Below are 18,353 nucleotides of genomic sequence, written 5' to 3'. Positions count from 1 at the left end.
CAAGGCAAGGTGACTGTTCTAGAAGGAGACAAGAAAATGGAAGGTGACAACTGAAATAAGATCCAGGGATTCCTTTCACCATTCATTTATTCACTTTTTCATTAATTCAACAAGTGTTTATAGGTGATTTATCATATACCAAGTTCTGTGGTAGTTACGGATGTCCAGTTATAAAACACAGAAACACATTGGATTTGAGCTTTTTTAGAAGTGCACTCATCAGTCTTGCATCTGGGTCAAATTAGCAGTCATGTTGACCTGAGACTTGATTTTAATTTGACGGAGCATAAGAAACTCCCGCCTCAAGTCAACACTGGTCTATAAATTGCACACTGAGGAGGAATTGGGAGGTCGGGTCCAAGGGAACTGACCTTTGAGGATGACAGGAAGAGGGAGGACAAGGCTGAGAACCAGGCTTCATCTGACACTCTTGCTCTTTCCCAGACTGTGAAATCCAGGCCAAATTAACAGGAAACTAGAATTTGAGAATACCTTTCGGTGGATTAAAAAAAGTAATAATATTAATGACCACAAATCTTATGGCTCTTATTTTAATTCTTTTCTGGGGAAGGCAAAGCTAATTCTTGGAGCTTTATGCAGAAGACATGAGGCAGAGCCTATCAATGCTGGCGTGGGTCACTGCTGTGATGACTCGTATGCCTTCAGGAAGCCTTGCTTTGATGATCTGCAAGTAGATGGAACTTATATTTCTCCACATTTATCCTGTGACCAAGTCGTCAACCTTAATGAGGACTTGTGCAGAGCTCAGGAGGAGGAATTAAAAACCGAAAAGCAAAAGTAAGGATCTTTGTTTATATGTATATATACATTCTGGTTACCCTGAATCAACACAATGCATCAAAAGCCCTCCACCTCCTGGCAGTGGGGCAGTTCCCCTTTAGTGCCCACCCACTCCTCCCACCCTCCTCACGTGCCCCTGATCCTGTCCTCAGGAGAAAACGGGTCCTGGTCCTCATAGTTCCTTCTCCCCCACGATCATTAGAAATGGTTGGTAGCTTACTTCTAATTAATTTATTTACTCTAAGACTTGCTCTTGGAGAGTCTAAGTATTATTAGTCCAACAATATCATCTTGCCAAGTGAGGCAGAGTTTTTGTTGCCTTGGGGATAAACACATTCCCGTGGTTAGCAAGCGCAAGGTTGTCACTTATTCTGTTTTATCACAGTACTTAAAATTCATAAGCCAACTGACCCTTGAGGTCCTTTCTTCAGTTCCCAAGGTGAGCTGATCACAAACTAGACTGTAAAGCTTTCCAGTAAGCATCCAAAAACCATTGTAACACTTAGTTAGCCATTCTTTCTTTAGCCCAGGCTGATGTGAGAAGATAATACTTTATTTTTAGAGTTCGGGATTTGCTTTCTGTTGAGGAAATTCTCTGGCATAGATAGGCACCCTTTATGTATGTCATCTCACCAAATCCTTACCGCAGATTTAGGAGGTAGATAATATTATTACCCCATTTTAATTGTGAGGAAACTGAGGCTAAGAAGGCAAGAAGAAATGGTATGAGATCATGCAACAGGTAAATAAGTTGTTGAACTGGAATTTGTACCCAGGCTACCTGGCTCAAAGCACACATCCTTAACTACCAACATGTAGCTGTTAGTGTACCCTAATCAAGGGGTTATAACGCTGGTGATAATTTTTAATACTTGAAAATCTTCATGTAAGGGCTAGATGATGAAAAGTGTGAAATATTAGGAAGCATCCGTGTTCTAGTGAATTCACTGTGTTTTCTGTATGGAGAAAGCAATAACACAGAGACAGCTAATGTAGAGATTTCTAGAATATTCTGGGAGGATACATATTGGGAGTCAAGGGCTGGGCTGGACAAAGCTCTCCAATTTCCTGGGAAGTGGTAGGGGTTCTCTTCATGGCTTTCACCCTTACATAGTTCTGACTGATCATCATAGCATAAGTCCACATACACACAGAAAAGAAAAAAAAGCGAAGGGGCTCCTGGAGGGGAAAGACAAAATTCAGCAGGATTATAAAGAGAAGGCAGAAATGAGGTCATGGAATAAGACAGAGGCAATAAAGAGAATAGAAGTTCAAAGGAAAAGAATTTAAAATCCAATTAAGAAAAATACAGAGTTGAAATGTTAAGACTTAAGATATTATATAAAGACTAGAATGTGCTTTAAATGAAAGGGTGAATAAATGTAATGAAAATAAAAGATTAATATCATTGAAATGAAAAGCTGGAAACAACTTGATGGGGTTGAGGATTAAAAGTAGGATCTAATATTTTAAAAGGTAAATTAAAAAATTTAAAACTAAAGGAATGAATAGAATTAGGGGAAATGTTTTAAAACAGTTAGCAGTTAGGTTGATACATAGAGAGATCCGGGGGGTGGGCTGGGTGGGTGCGAGGAAGTGGACAGGAGAGATAAACCCACTGCAAGCAGATCACAGGTATGTGGCAAGTCGTTGTAAGGGAGGGGGGCCTAGCTTCCAAATGGCACAGAGTCCCGAGTTGTAGAAAAGGCAGCCTTCATATCTGGAGTGTCAAGGGAAGGTACCACGACATGCTGATACCCCTGCTCCAAATCTCATTCCCAGACCTGCATTCGCATAATGGGACCCTTTCTTCCCCTTACCTATCCCAGTACGGTGAAAGTGTTTCTCCTTGTTTATTTATTGGAGTATAATTGTTTTACAGTGTTGTGTTTGTTTCTGCTGTACAATGAAGTGAATCAGCTGTATGTATACCTATATCCCCTCCCTCTTGGACCTCCCTCCCACCTCCAACCCCCCATCCCACCCATCTAGGTCATCACAGAGCACAGAGCTGAGCTCCCTGTGCTTTAGGTAAGCAGCTGCCACCTGATCTGGAAGCTCAGCGGTCATACAAGTGTTCCCTCTACTGGTGCCTCTGGAGACGTGCATCCAGAAACCAGCTGACCCAGCAGGACAGAGGAGAGAGCAGAATAGTTGGGTGTGTCTGAGGCATAGGTGAGAGAGGGGAGAGAAACCTTGGGGGCTGAGACTAGAGGGGTTGGGAGGGGCCAAACCATGAAGACAACTGGAATCCCAGAGCTTGTGAGGAAAGAGAAGAAGGGTACATATGAAAGAGCCTTCCTACATCCTCCGCTAGGTTTCTCTATTATTGTTAAATCTACAGCTCAGACCCTCAGGGAAATTATAAAACTGCTCATCAGTTATTTGCTGAGTGAATAAATGAATAAGTAGGTGAGAAGCTGTGACAATGTACCATTTATTGTGGGAGTCAGGGAGAAGGGAGACTGTGGTTGGAAGCAACCAATAATTTGAAACGCAAGTTGCAAGTTGTGCTATTACTATAATTATTCATTATCATTGCCATAATTTGATGAAATAATTATTCATATTATCTTTGCCACTATTTATTAAGTGCCTTCAGTATGCCAGTTACTGTACTCAGCCCTTTAATATAGTAGTATTTTTGGTCCTCACAAAAACCTTGCAATGTAGGTGTTCAAATTCTCATTTTATAGAGTCGGGTCAGAGAGGTTAAGTATCTTACCCATCATCACACAGACTAGTGAGTAGAGGACCTAACGTGAGCCAAAGTAAGTTTGACTGCAAAGTTTGTGCACTTTTTATGACATTGGAAGGAAAAAGAAGTCCAGATTTTGCATGAACTCACAGTAAAACCAGTGCCCCTCCTATACCAGCTTTGGCCACTTGGGGTGCTGAATCCCCTAGGCCAGACCATAGAAGCCCCAGTGGGTGCTGGGAAATGTGGTAATCTCACTGTGTAGGTACTCACGATGGTTAGTTTCTGTAACATGGGACTGAAGCTGTCCTATGCTTTTATGGGTTGGGTAGTGAATTTCAGCATCATGAACAATATAGTTATCTGTGGGGGAATATTTTCTGAGACAAAACCCACAAAAATTCCAATGGGAAATAGCCTGTATTTCTCACTTTGAATAATTAATTTGTTAAAAACTGATAATTATTATTCAAAGACAGTATCAACTGTTTTGACCATACATCATACATAACCATACAGACTTGAATGATACAGAGACACAAACAAGCACAGTGTTTTCTTTCAAGTGGGATCAAGTTTAGGTCTAATTGGAAAATTGAATATGTACATATCTCAACTATAATAAAACATAATTTAAAAAAAGGTCAAATATGTACAGAACGGTTGGATAGAAAAAAGAATGCTTATACTATTCTGTTTCTTTGTAAAATGTTGATTTACTTTATTATTAAAGTAATACATAGTCTTTGCAGAAAATTTAGAAAATACAGAAAAGAGAAGAAAAACAGTACTTTTATTCCAACACTGCAGAGATACCCATTATAAATATATGTATAGTGTAGGAATACATAATTCCATATCTGTACACAAGTGCACACTCCCACAATTGCCCTCTGTCCATCAACCTACGGTTTGAATACATAATAATGCAAGTTTTGCACATTCTCACTACTACCTGCTTATACAGAATTTCAGTTCCAGCAATTATCCTCAGAATCCTCAGGGGAGAGCTTATGAAACTCCCCTTACCTCTCCCACTCCGCAGGAATTCTCCAGGCATTCCTGGATCCTTGGCACCACGCCTGTGCCACTGGGAACAGTCATGCCCTCCAGGTACTCCTGTCTCCTGCTCAGCGGCAGACTGGAACCCTTTCAATTGATGACAAAGTTGCTTTATGTTTTGTTGTAAGGAAAAGATAATACCTCCCCCAAACCTCAGGATTGTACACGTTTAGCAGGTGCTGTGGCAGTGCTGCTTGTGTCTTAACGGTGTGCAGGACTTTAATGAAAGCACTCTTACAGCCCCCTTTCAAAGAGTTATCCTGATTCCATATAACTCAGAAATGAGTGTAGTGGAGGCCCAGCTGGGGAACCACTGAATTACTCCCGTCTTCCACTGACCAGACCTTTCTTAATGGGCGGAAGTCTGTGAGCCTGACTTCTTGTCTCAGGACGAGTTCTCGAATGTAGTTCTCAATCCTCATGCCTTCTGGGAGGGAGGCTCACCTCACTGGCTTGTTACATATGCCCAGATCTATATTATTCCCAAGGAGTTGAAACTAGTGTTACAAATGCAAAGTGGAGATGACATAGAGCCTTATTAAGGAGGTGACAGAGAGCATTACACGAGGTAACATTTATAAATTTTCGGCACATTGCCTGAAACAGAACAAATATCAAGATACTCAAAAGATGTTGGCTGTTGTCATCATTTTTAATGTAGCTTTAAAAATGATAATGTATGCAGTTTTGTCACTGATTATTCTTCAAAACAGCATTTTAATGGCTTTTTAATATTCCAGTATATGGGTACAATAATGAACTTAACCAGTCCCTGTTTCTGGGCATGAAAATTGTTTTCAGTTTCTGAGTATCATAAATTGTGACAATGAATATTTTTGTACATATGTCTTTGTCCCCTCTCTGATTTTTTTCTAAATTCCTAGCTCTTAGGATTAGGGGCAAACATGGGGTTAATTAAAATCCCCTAGCTTCTATTGACTGTGTCTTGCTGGTGCTGAGAGGATGCAGTGATTACGTGCTTCTCAAACCCACCTCATCACTGTAGCAGTTTCCGAAAAGAAAATTGGCTTGTGCTTCCTTATCTTCAGTCATGCTGCTGTTTCAGCTCTGTCTATCCTCAGGGCTGGGGGTTGGGGGGAGGGGGGAGCTGAAATGGGAAGTTCAGAGGCATGTCCAGGGCGCTACCAAGTTAAGCTAAATATCTGATTGCTTAGATGGGGTCAGCACGCTACGGCCATCTGGCCAGGGCTGTTTCTGTAGGTCCTACGGGCACTGCCTGAACAAGTTAAGCCTGGGAGCTGCAGAGTGCCGCGTCTGCTTCGCCTCTGTTCCCGGCTTCGCTCCTGCCTTCCCCGCCTGGGACCGAGCTCTCTCTGCCCAGTGCCTGCGCTGGTGCCACGTGCATGGTGGGGACTTCACTGTTGACGACTGCCGGACAGCAGAGGGGTGGGTGGCATCTCAGTCCAGGAGTCAAGCGACTCAGAGAGTCACCTTGCCTTGGGCCAGCTGCCCGCGCTGAGAGCGGGGTGCGGGGAGAAGAAAAGGGCGTGTCACTGGGGCACAGAGTGAGACAAGCGGCGTGCACCCCCTTCCCCACCGCTGGTCCCTCTTCACCATCATTTCCAGCTAATGGCAACTGGCACAAATTGTGCCCGCCAGCCACTTGGGGCAGCCCACCCCAGGGGTGGGGCGGGCCTGGAGTTCTCTGTCTTGTGATATAAGTACTTATATAATATCCTCAATTTTGCCTCTTGGCTGAAAAAGGCTAAAATATTTGCCGGACCCTTGGGTTAGAGTGTCATAGAAATAGCTACTTAAAGCTTTGAGATATTTTCTTTCATACCTACTCAAGTACAAATAAGGCCACTAGGTATTATCAATGTGAATTTGAAAATGAAGAGTAAATGAAGGTTTTTGGGTAAGCAATAAAATATGGATTAATGTACATTTCCCCTACCCTTCATGCTTGTTTTCTTTGTAGTTAAATCTCTCTTGATCAATAAAGAAAAAAAAAAGGACAACATTGGAAGATTTGGGATACTACTTTATTTTTTTATTTTTTGCGGTACGCGGGCCTCTCACTGTTGTGGCCTCTCCCGTTGCGGAGCACAGGCTCCGGACGCGCAGGCTCAGCGGCCATGGCTCACGGGCCCAGCCGCTCCGCGGCATGTGGGATATTCCCAGACCGGGGCACGAACCCGTGTCCCCTGCATCGGCGGGCGGACTCTCAACCACTGCACCACCAGGGAAGCCCGATACTACTTTATTAAACAGAGAGACAGAAACCAGGTTATAATTTAAAATATTCTAAGTGGTTGAAACACCGATGTTTATATAGTTGTGGGGAAACTCGTTCTTTGAGGGAAATCTGAGATGATTGTCAAACTACTGAAGTTTCAAATTAGTGGATTGGTTTTATTATTAGTAACATATGAGGGGGCCTCAACTTTCAGGTGTGTTATACTTGTAATATTTATTGGGAAGTTAGTTGTTTAGAATAAATGTTCATAACAAAATATTATAGGAAAGCTAATTTATTGTATAACCTATTTCCCACCCAATGTAATAAAAATAGAAAATAATATTTACCCTAGTAATAATTACATAAAGGTAATTAAATTTAATTTAATAGTTATATCGATGAGATGTGCTTGAAGAAAAATATGTTGAATAAAAGATGGAGATGGGTACTGTGAAAACTATGAAGACATCAGGGCATTTTCAGGGCCTGTAAACTTAAGAGTGAGAGCTATACAAAGGCATGGGTGGTGTGCAGCTTTAAATAAGTAAGGCAGGTTTGCAAGCTGGCCTTCTAGAACTCAGGGAGTGATTTTATTTTTGCTACTCATTTCTTATTCAGACTTCTCAGCAACCTTGTGAAGCAGGAACCATATGCGGCGGAGATGCAGTTCCAATCAGTTATTGTGGAGTTTGCACACCTGGTGGAGATGTGCTGTCAAGCAGAGAAAAGTGAAATGTGTCTCCAGGAAGAGGTATCTCTGTTTCCTTGTCTATTCTCTTAGCACTCTTAGGGTACAGTTAAAAAAAAAAAATCCTTTCTCCATGCCAATCATGAATGGATTTGGAGAAAATCACAATTTAAGTGGATCGGTGTAATTGACTATATTTGAGTTTAAGATATGTTAATATTTGTGTTCATCTGAGGGAACTAGGCATGTTAGACATGAATAAAGATAAATACAAAGTCATGACACCAGATGAACTGAGATGTTTAGGACTGAGGGTGGGAGGAAGAAGGATGAGTTGAAGACTTTCTCATTATAGAGAAATGGTGTCCTTGGAAATATAGAGCAAACTGTAGCTTCGTTCTAGGAATTTCTGGGGGCATCATCAGGAAGAGTCACCAAATGTAGTTTGGGGCTTAACTAGGAAACCGGTTTAGGTGAAAGGATTGCATTTTCTCAGTGGCAGATCATTAGAACAGGGGGTTGAAGAATAGAGAGAGAAAAGAACAGTGACCAGAAAAAAGTGTCTCTTTGTGCATACACACCAAACTGAGTACCAGGAGACTGTTTTGTGTAGCTAATCTAATTGCATACCGTTAACAAGCAAATGACTTTTCATAAGATGGTAACATTGTATGACTTAAATTTCTAAGAATATCATGGTAATCCTACCATCCCTGTGTGGCACAGAAAATTCATGTGAATTCATGGAGGGGACCTGGGATGGACCGTTCTCCTGGGGACATGACTTGAGAAGCAGAAACTAGGATATAGTAGGTCATAGTATCCGAGTAGAAGAATGCAAACGTGTGATTCAAAAAGTAGAATATAATATAGCAGGCTTTACAGTCAAAACAGGCTGTGGCTAGTTAGTCCTAGTTAGGACTAGGTTTAGCAGTGGCCCAGGGAAACGTTTTCACAGGTAACAATTTTCATGAATGCCTCAATTACCTTCAGTGGCTCTTTTCTACTTTTTCACCTAAACTGTACATGTGCTTATGTTAAAAGCCATATATCTATGGTGTAGTCAAAGGTAGACAAACTACAGCCCTCTGGCTAACTCAGCTCCACTCCCTGTTTATGTAAATGAGGCTGCATTGGCTCACAACCTTGCCCATTTATTTACGTGTTGTCTATGGCCGCTTTTTACAACAGCAAAATTGAGTAGTTGTAAGACTGAGTAGTTGTGACAAGACTGAATGAACTGCAAAGCTCCAAATATTATCTGGCTGTTCACAAAAAAACTTTGCTGACTCCCAGACCAGCTGATACACAAAGTGAAAAGAGTCACAAATGCCCATTTATTTACTTTAAAGCCCTTTCACTTTTTTGTAAAACATTCAGAAAACAGATCTCTACCTGAGTAACAACCCCATATCCACACAGATAAACACTTTTGCAGAAGGGCCTATGCCTAAAAATCCCCAAAGGAATTTTCCTGAAGTGTTCTTCCTCTTGAGTGTGAATGCTTCTTGCTTGAACTATTTCATCAACAGCATGATAGGAAGATTTCTGTGTGCTTTTTTTCCCCACACTTTTTGTCTGACAGTGCTCTTCAACTTAATCGTTGAAAAGCCCAAACTTTTCCCCTTCCCTCCCCTTCCCTCTCTACTTTCTTTTAGGATTTCTCCACAAATTAAAGGAGAAAATAGGGGCTATCTGAAGAATATATCATGTTAATTAAAATTTGCTAGATGAACTTCTTCAGATAGAAATGCTTAATATATGTAATTCTGCACCATCTATAAAGTTTGACCAAGTATATCTCCGTATGATTATTTTAAGGAGGTGATTCTGAAATATTCGTGTGCATCAGAGTTACTTGGAGGGCTTGTTGAAACAAAATCAATATTTTCCATCCCCAGCATTCCTGATTTAATAGAGCTAGGGTGGGGTCTGATTATCTGCATCTCTAACAAGTTCCCAGGTGCTACTGATGCTGCTGGTTTGGTGACCACTTTAAGAACCACTTTCCTAAGGTGAAAGTAGATAATCATAAACTGTTTCCTCCCTCCCTTCCCAATATTTTTATATTACTTCTAACTTAGTAAGAAGTTGGAACCAAGGACAGTAACAAAAATAATAAAACAATTGAAAAATAACCTATTTATGAAAGGAAGTGAAAGATTTTGGGGACATTAAATACAAAGGTAAGACTGGAATATGAAAGCAATAACCTTATATGAATAGGCTTAGCAAAAAATATAGGAAGATATGATCGAAATATTTTGGAATCTTATCATCAAGGGTTTCGGTGAGACTTTGTGCCTCTATGTTTATGGAAGAGGTCTAGGTTTGACTGTAATGCAAAGGAATAATACCTAGTGGCTTTGGGAGTCTCCATGGAACCAAAATCCCAGAAGTGAAGAGGCTTAGCCAATTAGCAGTCTGTAGATGTTCCAAGTTAGACTAACTGCTCCAGGGACCTACATGCATTTTCTTTGTTTTCTTTTCTGAGATTAGAATAGTCGATTATGTGAATCTGTTCTGCCTGTTAAAAGAGAAAGTGGGCAGGTTTGAAGACTGCCTTTCTAGCTGTGGCTAGTGGGAGGGTAAAACATTTTTAGACAAGGTGGAAGACATATTTTGAGACGTAAACCAGAATGCAGGAAAATTCTAAGGAGAAAGAAGGGAACCAAAATTAATGTTGGAATGTTGGTAAGAATAAGAATGAAACAAAAAGAAGAAATAAAATAAGAAACTCAGCCATACAAGGTGAATTTGGATCTTCCAAAGAAAAGGAATTTCATATTTCATGAAATAATGATGTGAATTGTAGACTTCAGCAGTTTTAAGGAGAAAACTACTCAGAAATTCTCTCCTCCAGGTCAGTGGCGAATGATAATTGTAGCCTGAGATACTTATCTGTCACCCAACAGAATATAACATAGAAGAAAGTTAACGAGAAATAGCAGGAATTTGGGCAGGTTGAAATGATGGTTTGAAAATAATACATGAAATGTAACAATAAAAGAAGCAAAGTTCTGCTCTTAGTTGTAACTCAGCACAAGTTCATGTGGAAAGACTTGCTGGTTTAAGTGGCCTGTGCTTACAACTTGATGGGTCTACTATCAAAGCTACTGCAATCCGGGGATGCATTTCTGGAGAAAAAACAAGGGTCAGATTAAGCAATGTGATATTGCAACCACATGGATCAGGTCACTCTGGGATACTGTATTTAGTTTCTTATGATACATTACACAAGTTTTGAAAATTACATAAGTAATACACGAACATGGCAAGAGTTCAGACAGAAGAGCAGGGTACATTTCCCATTCCCAAAAGGTGAAGCAATTTAAGTTTTCACTTTTAGTATTCCTAGTGATTACCATTATTACTTTAATAGTTTTTTAAAATACTGCTGTCACTTAAAGAATATAGTATACTTACACTAACTAAGACAATACTACCAGTAGACTCTCATTTTTTTTTTTTTAGGTAAAGTATTTTTGTAGTTTTAGCTCTTTTATCGGTTATTCTCTATTTCTTGGTCCTTCGACTTCAATCAGCATCTAGTGATTTTCCAAAACATAATTAACATGTCTAAATTTCTTTTGATTTCTTTGCCAGCTTTCCTTTTTAAAGCTATACCACTACTTCCACACTGTCTAGGTTTATTCATCCCGCTTTGTAAATGTAAGGTTTGTGTGCTTTGTCAATAGGTTGATCCAAAAACTGGAAGCCATTAAATAGTGTTCAATAGTGTGTTTAACTGTAATATTATTTACAGCCGTACAATGAATGGATTGACCAATAGTTCAATGACTTATCCTGGATCACTTAAAAAGTGTCAAGATTAAATGAAGTCTTTTTTCTTACTATCAACTGCAGAAAATATGCCACATTTATTTAGCTTTACATATCTGGACTATGATTTCCTAGTACATCCTTCTTTTTTGAGAGTTTCTAATTACCATTCTTTTTCCATGTTGACAAATAAAGCATCTACTTTCATCACACCACGAAAATAGATCACACTGCTAAATTATATCAGGTTCTTAATCATACAGTTTTTGTAACAGAATATTCTATCATCTTAAAGTTTGATAAGATTTGAAACTTACAGTTTGATAACATTTGAAAAGTCCTCTGACTTAATCTTTCAGTTTGGATTTAGTTATTTCTGGGACTGATTTATGGCTGTCCACTAACAGTTTCTTTTTAAGTGTAACTCTGGGTAAAATTGACTATTTCTAACATCCCATTTTGTGTTTTTTTCTTGGATTCTTTTAAGTTTTTTTTGGCTACCTTCTTAAGTTAGGTATGTATGTATGTATTTATGTGTATTTTCAGAATGGGCACCCGGGTGATAAACTTTAGGGGCTCTTGCATATTTAAATATTATTTCACCCATATATTTACACAGTTATATTTTAAGCTGGTATGTTAGTTGGGGTTCTTTAGTTGTAAATAATAGGATCAAATTCTGGCTAACCTAAGTAAAAATTCGTATATTGAAAGGATAGTAGTGACTTCAGGAATCTTTAGGAAGTTTAAAAAAATGGGCTGAGCAGGAGATAAGAACCAAAGCAGCTCAGAAATCAATGACTTTCTGGTCTTTTACTGCTGGTACTTCTTTAATGTTACTATTCTGAGCTTCTATCTCTGCATTTTTATATGTTGATTAATATCACACCAATGACTGTTTTTCAGAAGTTCATTATAGCTCTTACACTGATGGTGTTTTTTTTGTTTCTTTTTAGCATCAGTAGGCTTTATTCTTTCCGGTATATTGTTACTCTTATTGAATTGGGATTTCAAAAGAGATGAGAGGTGACCCATTTTAAAAGGATCTTGGCAAGTTGTTATGTCCAGCAGTATCTAGAATGTAAAAAGGTTTGAAAAGCATGTCACAGGATTTGGAGAAATAGACTAGTAGTTTATTCCAAAGTCTTCAGTTGTTATGTCCAGCAGTATCTAGAATGTAAAAAGGTTTGAAAAGCATGTCACAGGATTTGGAGAAATAGACTAGTGATGATTATTCCAAAGTCTTCAGATGGATGACAGGTTAGCAGTCTCCCATACAGACAATGTACAGGCTGGAAGAAAATATTTGCAAACACTGCTACTGACAAGGGATTAATTTCGAAAACATACAAACAGCTCATACAGCTTAATACCAAAAAACCAAACAATCCAATCAAAAAATGGGCAGAAGACCTAAATAGACATTTCTCCAAAGAGGACATACAGATGGCCAACAGGCACATGAAAAGATGCTCAATATCACTAATCATTAGAGAAATGCAAATCAAAACTACAATGAGGTATCACCTCATACCAGTCAGAATGGCCGTCATTAAAAGGTCTACAAATAATAAATGCTGCAGAGGGTGTGGAGAAAAGGGAACCCTCCTACACTGTTGGTGGGAATGTAAGTTGGTGCAGCCACTATGGAGAACTGTATGGAGGATTCCTTAAAAAACTAAAAATAGAGCTACTAATATGATCCAGCAATCCTGCTTCTGAGCATATATCCAGAAAAGACGAAACCTCTAATTCAAAAAGATACATGCACTCCAATGTTCATAGCAGCACTATTTACAATAGTCAAGACATGGAAGCAACCTAAATATCCATCGACAGATGAATGGACAAAGAACATGTGATATATATACACAATGGAATATTACTCAGCCATAAAAATAGTGAAGTAATGCCATTTGCAGCAACATGGATGGACCTAGAGATAATCATACTAAGTGAAGTAAGTCACACAGAGAAAGACAAATACCATATGATACAACTTCTATGTGGAATCTAAAAAATGATATAAATGAACTTATTTCCAAAACAGAAATAGACTCACAGACATAGAAAACAAACTTAATGGTTACCAGAGGGGATGGCAGGGGGTGGGGGGCGATAAATCAGGAGTTTGAGATTAACATATACACACTACTGTGTATAAAATAGATAAACGGCGAGGATCTACCATGTAGCACAGGGAACTATAGTCAATGCCTTGTAATAACCTATAGTGGAAAAGAATCTGGAAAAGAATAGATGTATATACTTGAATCACTTTGCTGTACACCTGAATCTAATACAACATTGTAAATTAACTATTCAATTTTAAAACATGAATTAAAAAAGGAAATAAATTAACATTCAAACAAAACAAAACAAAAATAGTCATGGGTCACCGTGGAAGTAAGGATACATAAATTCCAGAGGTATTTTTAAAAACAAGCCTAAATAGATTTCAATCTTTCTAGGCAATTTAGGTGTGGTACTGTTTGAAGGTGGGAAGAACTAAATTACTAGACTTCTAACCATTTTCTACAGGATCCTAGAGGCTCTTAGGAGTGTGAGTCCTCTATCCCTCAGATGTGTGTGTGTTCATACCTTAGCAGTGGAGTTCTAGGGGTCCCATTTCCACTAAGCTAAAGATTTCACTTTTATCTACTTGGGCTTCCACAAATGATTTTTATTTGAATAAGGACTATACAGGTACAAATTGGGGAAAACTTTTGGACTTAATATCAAGATCTACACCAGTACATATGAAGGGAGTAGAGATAATCTGATCAATTTTAGTGGTTTTGTTCCTCTTGAATTTCTATACCTGAATATGCAGTGATTTAGCATGGGATTACCCTAGAGCTGTTTTATTTTTTATTTATTTTTTTATTTTTTTGCGGTATGTGGGCCTCTCACTGTCGTGGCCTCTCCCGTTGCGGAGCACATGCTCCGGACGCGCACGCTCAGTGGCCATAGCTCATGGGCCCAGCTGCTCCGTGGCATGTGGGATCTTCCTGGACCGGGGCACGAACCTGTGTCCCCTGCATCGGCGGGCGGACTCTCAACCACTGCGCCACCAGGGAAGCCCCCTAGAGCTGTTTTAAAATGCAGCGAGAAGCTGACATTGATTGTTCATTCTTACCCTGCAAAAGAGTGCCATATTTATGTGAGGAGGAAGCAAATTTTTATTTATTCTAAATCTGGGGTCCTGAAAGTGGCTGAGGCATTGCAGTTAATTAGGTCCTTAAGCTAAGGGACTAGGCCTGTGAGAAATTCTGAGACCTTGAGAGGCAGGCTTATTAAAACCCATCTCAGGCATGCAAAAGGGAAGTCTTAAAGATTTTCTGTTTGGGGATCAGAGCTGCTTAGCTGTTTTCTCTTTCTCACAGATGTGATTATTTGCTTTTTTTTAGATGTCCAAACTGATCAAAAAGTGCCAGTCTCTTTTGGGAGGCTAAATGATTCCAGCATATGTCAGTGTACAATCTTTGCTGAGAACTGCTTTTTGTTTTTCATGAATAATGAAATGCATGTCTAATGTTCAAAAGAAGAATCAACATCATTTTTCAGCTACTAGCAATGTTACTCAGGAACATTAACTAGTCTACACTAAATCTCTCCTTTCCTACTCAGCAGAGAAATCTACTTATTGTAACTCTCCTACAACCCACTTCCATCCCTCCTCTCTCCCCATAAGCTTTCTACTTCTCAGAAGCAGCAATAGAAATATGAAACCAAGGGGCCTTTCAAAGCCTCAGGTGGATGTAATGAGCTGCCACATTGAACTGGGACGTGGCTGCTGGGTTTCTGGAGTGAAAAAGAACCCAAGTGCCATTTGTGGTTTCTATCTGTACCACTACTGAAAATGATTATTGATGAACTGAATGAAATATGTTTTACAATAAAGGTACTTACATGACTGTATTCCCTTTCATCTTTACCCGAGATATGTGATGTTGACATTGTCACCAAGTGGTCCTAACATATTTATGTTCACTTGAGCTTTCAGTGTTGATTTGTAATAGTAGTCTTTTCCCTGGAAATCCCGGCATAAAAGACATAAAGAACTTATAATTTCGACTTAGTTTTCGTGTGTAATGAAGTAAAAATAAGCAGTGATATTTTAGTGCTTACTAAATAAATGATTTTGGTTAGAGAAAATGTTTAATTCTCATTATAGTGCTCTTGATTTCAGTTTTTCCTTATTCCAGTAATTTCAGCATGTTCATATATACTAGCAAATTAAATCCAATAAACATTTAAGTATCTATTGTATTCAATACACTGTGCTAGGTGTTGCAGGGAATAACATGAATATGATATGGCCAGATCACTAATGAATTTAAACAAGATATAAACACATAAGGAATTATATTAATGGGCAGATTTCACGTTTCCAGTGTCACAAGAGCAGAGCTAACTAATGTGGAACCCAGGAGTTTGAGATCACACATAGCCACAGAGACCAGGAAAGTTCATGGAAGGAGTGGCCCTGGCTAACGACTAGAAAATAGGCATGTTTTAACAGAAAGATTCGGAGAGTGTGAGTGCGAATGGTGAGTGATTCAGAGGGGTGGGTTTCGAGACAAGAATAAAGTAGTTGTGGGCGGTAAGACTTAGTGAAAGCCTAGGCTACAGTGTTGGGTGAGGACATATTATAGTTTAGTTATAACAATAGCTAATATTTATCACACACTTCTTACGTGCAAAGTGTCAGCCTTTAAATATATTATTCCTATAACTCCTACAACCGTATAACGAAGTAGGTACTATTATTTCTATATCACAAATGAAGACAGAGAGATGCCACTTGAGGGTGTGTAATTAGGGTGAGGCCATATATTCCAGTGGTTAAGAGTGTGGGTCCTGGAGCCATAAGTTCAAATCCTACCTCAGTCTTCTACTAAAGAGCTTAGCAAATCTCCCAACCTCTCCATGGCTTACTTTCCTCATCTTTAAAATCAGGTTGAAAGATTAATTTCCTCACAGGAGTGTAATGGATGTTAAATGAGTTGATCTATGTAAGGCAAATGCTAAGTGTGGTTAGTTTCAACAATATAAAATTGCTGCTTTTGTAGGCCAAATATGGACAATTTCAAATGTCTCAGTCTAATAGTTTAGCTGTTATTTAGAAGAAAAATGGATGCTGTTGAGGGTTTTGCCCTCTTGAATTGCATCCTATTCCTTTCCTTTCACATGTAGATATCTCAATATAATAGATACATCTGCCATCTTTTCCACCTCATCAACTGCCTTGCAAATGGATTTCTTCAGTTCTTGAAGCCAAGCTGAACAACCCTAAACAAAATTCCATAGTAATACTGCCTAACTGTATATTTCATACTGCCAAGAGATGATAAAATACACCACGATATTAGGGAAAACTATATAGAAAAGTTTCGATATGTTTTTAGCTACTAGATCAGATTTGTGAAGAAGGAGGCATATATACAGGGGATTTAAAAAAATATTTTAGGCAATTTATTCACTCATTCTTTTATTCATTCATTAATTCATTCAGTCCTTTATTCAATTGATTTTTATTGAGCACATCCAATACACAGGACACCATATTAAGTACAACAAAGTATGCAAAGATAAATGTGACAGGTCCTCTACCATTAATAAGTATAACATTATCTAGAACTGAATTTGAACTAATATGTAACTGGTAGTGAAATATGTGGACCGCCTAAAACAAGGATGAACAGTTTTGTGACAGAAGTTTATATTCTTGTACTATGTAAAGATGACTCTGAAGTGAACAGATTTTTGTCTCAGAAATTATATGTTATCTATTGTGATGTAACAAATTATCCTAAAACATAGCAGCATACTACAACAAACATTTCGTACCTCACACATTTTCTGAGGATCAGGAATCCAGGAGTGGTTTAGCTGGGATTTTTGGCTCAGGTCTCTCATGAGGTTGTAGTCAAGCTCTTTGCCAGGGCTGCAGTCGTTGAAGGCTTAACTGGGGCTGGCCGATGGCGCACTCCCACGGCTGTGGGCTGTGGACAGGGTGCCTCAGTTCCTTGTTGGCTTTTGGGCTTTTGGAAGAAGGTCTCAGTTCCTGTTATATAGGCCTTTCCCTAGGGCTACTCTGGATGTGGCAGTTGGCTCCCCCCAGAGCCAGCAATCCAAGAGAACAAGCAAGGAGGACACCACAGTGACTTTTATGACCTAGTTTCCAAAGCCACACCCTGGCACTTCTGCTTTCCTCTGTTCCTTAGAAGTGAGTTACTAAGTCCAGCCCATTGGCAAGGTGAGGAAGATTAGGCTCCATATCTTGAGAGGAGGAGTATCAAAGACTTCATACATATATTTTAAAACTACCACAGTAGTGATGTTAACATCTCACTTGCATAATTTATTTGAATTTTTTTGCATCTAGTAGAACTCTGTGCTTGCATGTACTTGCTACTCTTTGGTTGGCAACTTTTTAATCATAAATTTTCTATTTCCTAAATAGAAAAAGCAATATATGTTCATTACAGATTATTTAACAAGTGTAGAAAAATATGAAAAACATGAATCACCCATACATAATTCTACAAACCAGACATAACCACATTTAACATGTTTTTGGTTTGTAGTGTTTATGTACAAATAATATACATACATATATAAACATATATCTATATATCTTACGGATAATAAACTTTTGGATATTGTATCTATATTCTTATCCAGATACATAAGGAGAATTTACTCTTATAATTTAAATTTATTAGAAAACAATTTAAGAGCTGCATAACAATCTATAGGTAAATGTTTCTTTCCTTCCTTAATCGTTTTTTCCTATTTTTGAACATTAGGCTATTTACTTCCTTTTATCACAATAAATAATTATCACCTTTACATAGTGTCTTTGTATATATGATTATTTTCATATAAGATCCTACAAGTAGAATTATAGGATGAACTTATTACTAAATTGCTTTCAAGGAAAGTTATATTCATTTGTAATTCTACCAGTAGTTTAAGTGCCCATCTCATTGTAATTTGTTGAGTATTTAATATTATCATTTCTTAATCTTCTTTAATAGATGAATTTCACTTTCCTTTGCTTTGCCTTTTGTTGATGCCAGTTATTTTATTGCGTCTCTGCTCCAAATTCA

General features: G+C 38.6%; 1 protein-coding gene across 1 annotated transcript in view; it reads left to right on the top strand.

Annotated features, from left to right (window-relative positions):
* Positions 1-14,690, top strand: part of LOC136123160 (alpha-fetoprotein-like) — a 38,412-nt gene extending 23,722 nt beyond the window's left edge. The window contains exons 12-14 of the mRNA XM_065877223.1: positions 572-798; positions 7,383-7,515; positions 14,646-14,690. Coding sequence (XP_065733295.1) covers positions 572-798; positions 7,383-7,515; positions 14,646-14,690 — 405 coding nt within the window. The remainder of the gene's footprint in view (positions 1-571; positions 799-7,382; positions 7,516-14,645) is intronic.
* The last annotated feature ends 3,663 nt before the right edge of the window (positions 14,691-18,353 follow it).

The sequence above is a fragment of the Phocoena phocoena genome, chromosome 5, assembly GCF_963924675.1.
Source record: "Phocoena phocoena chromosome 5, mPhoPho1.1, whole genome shotgun sequence".
In the NCBI taxonomy this organism is placed as follows: Eukaryota; Metazoa; Chordata; class Mammalia; order Artiodactyla; family Phocoenidae; genus Phocoena; species Phocoena phocoena.
Note: the sequence above shows the minus strand (reverse complement) of the source record. Positions and strands in the feature narration are given on the sequence as shown.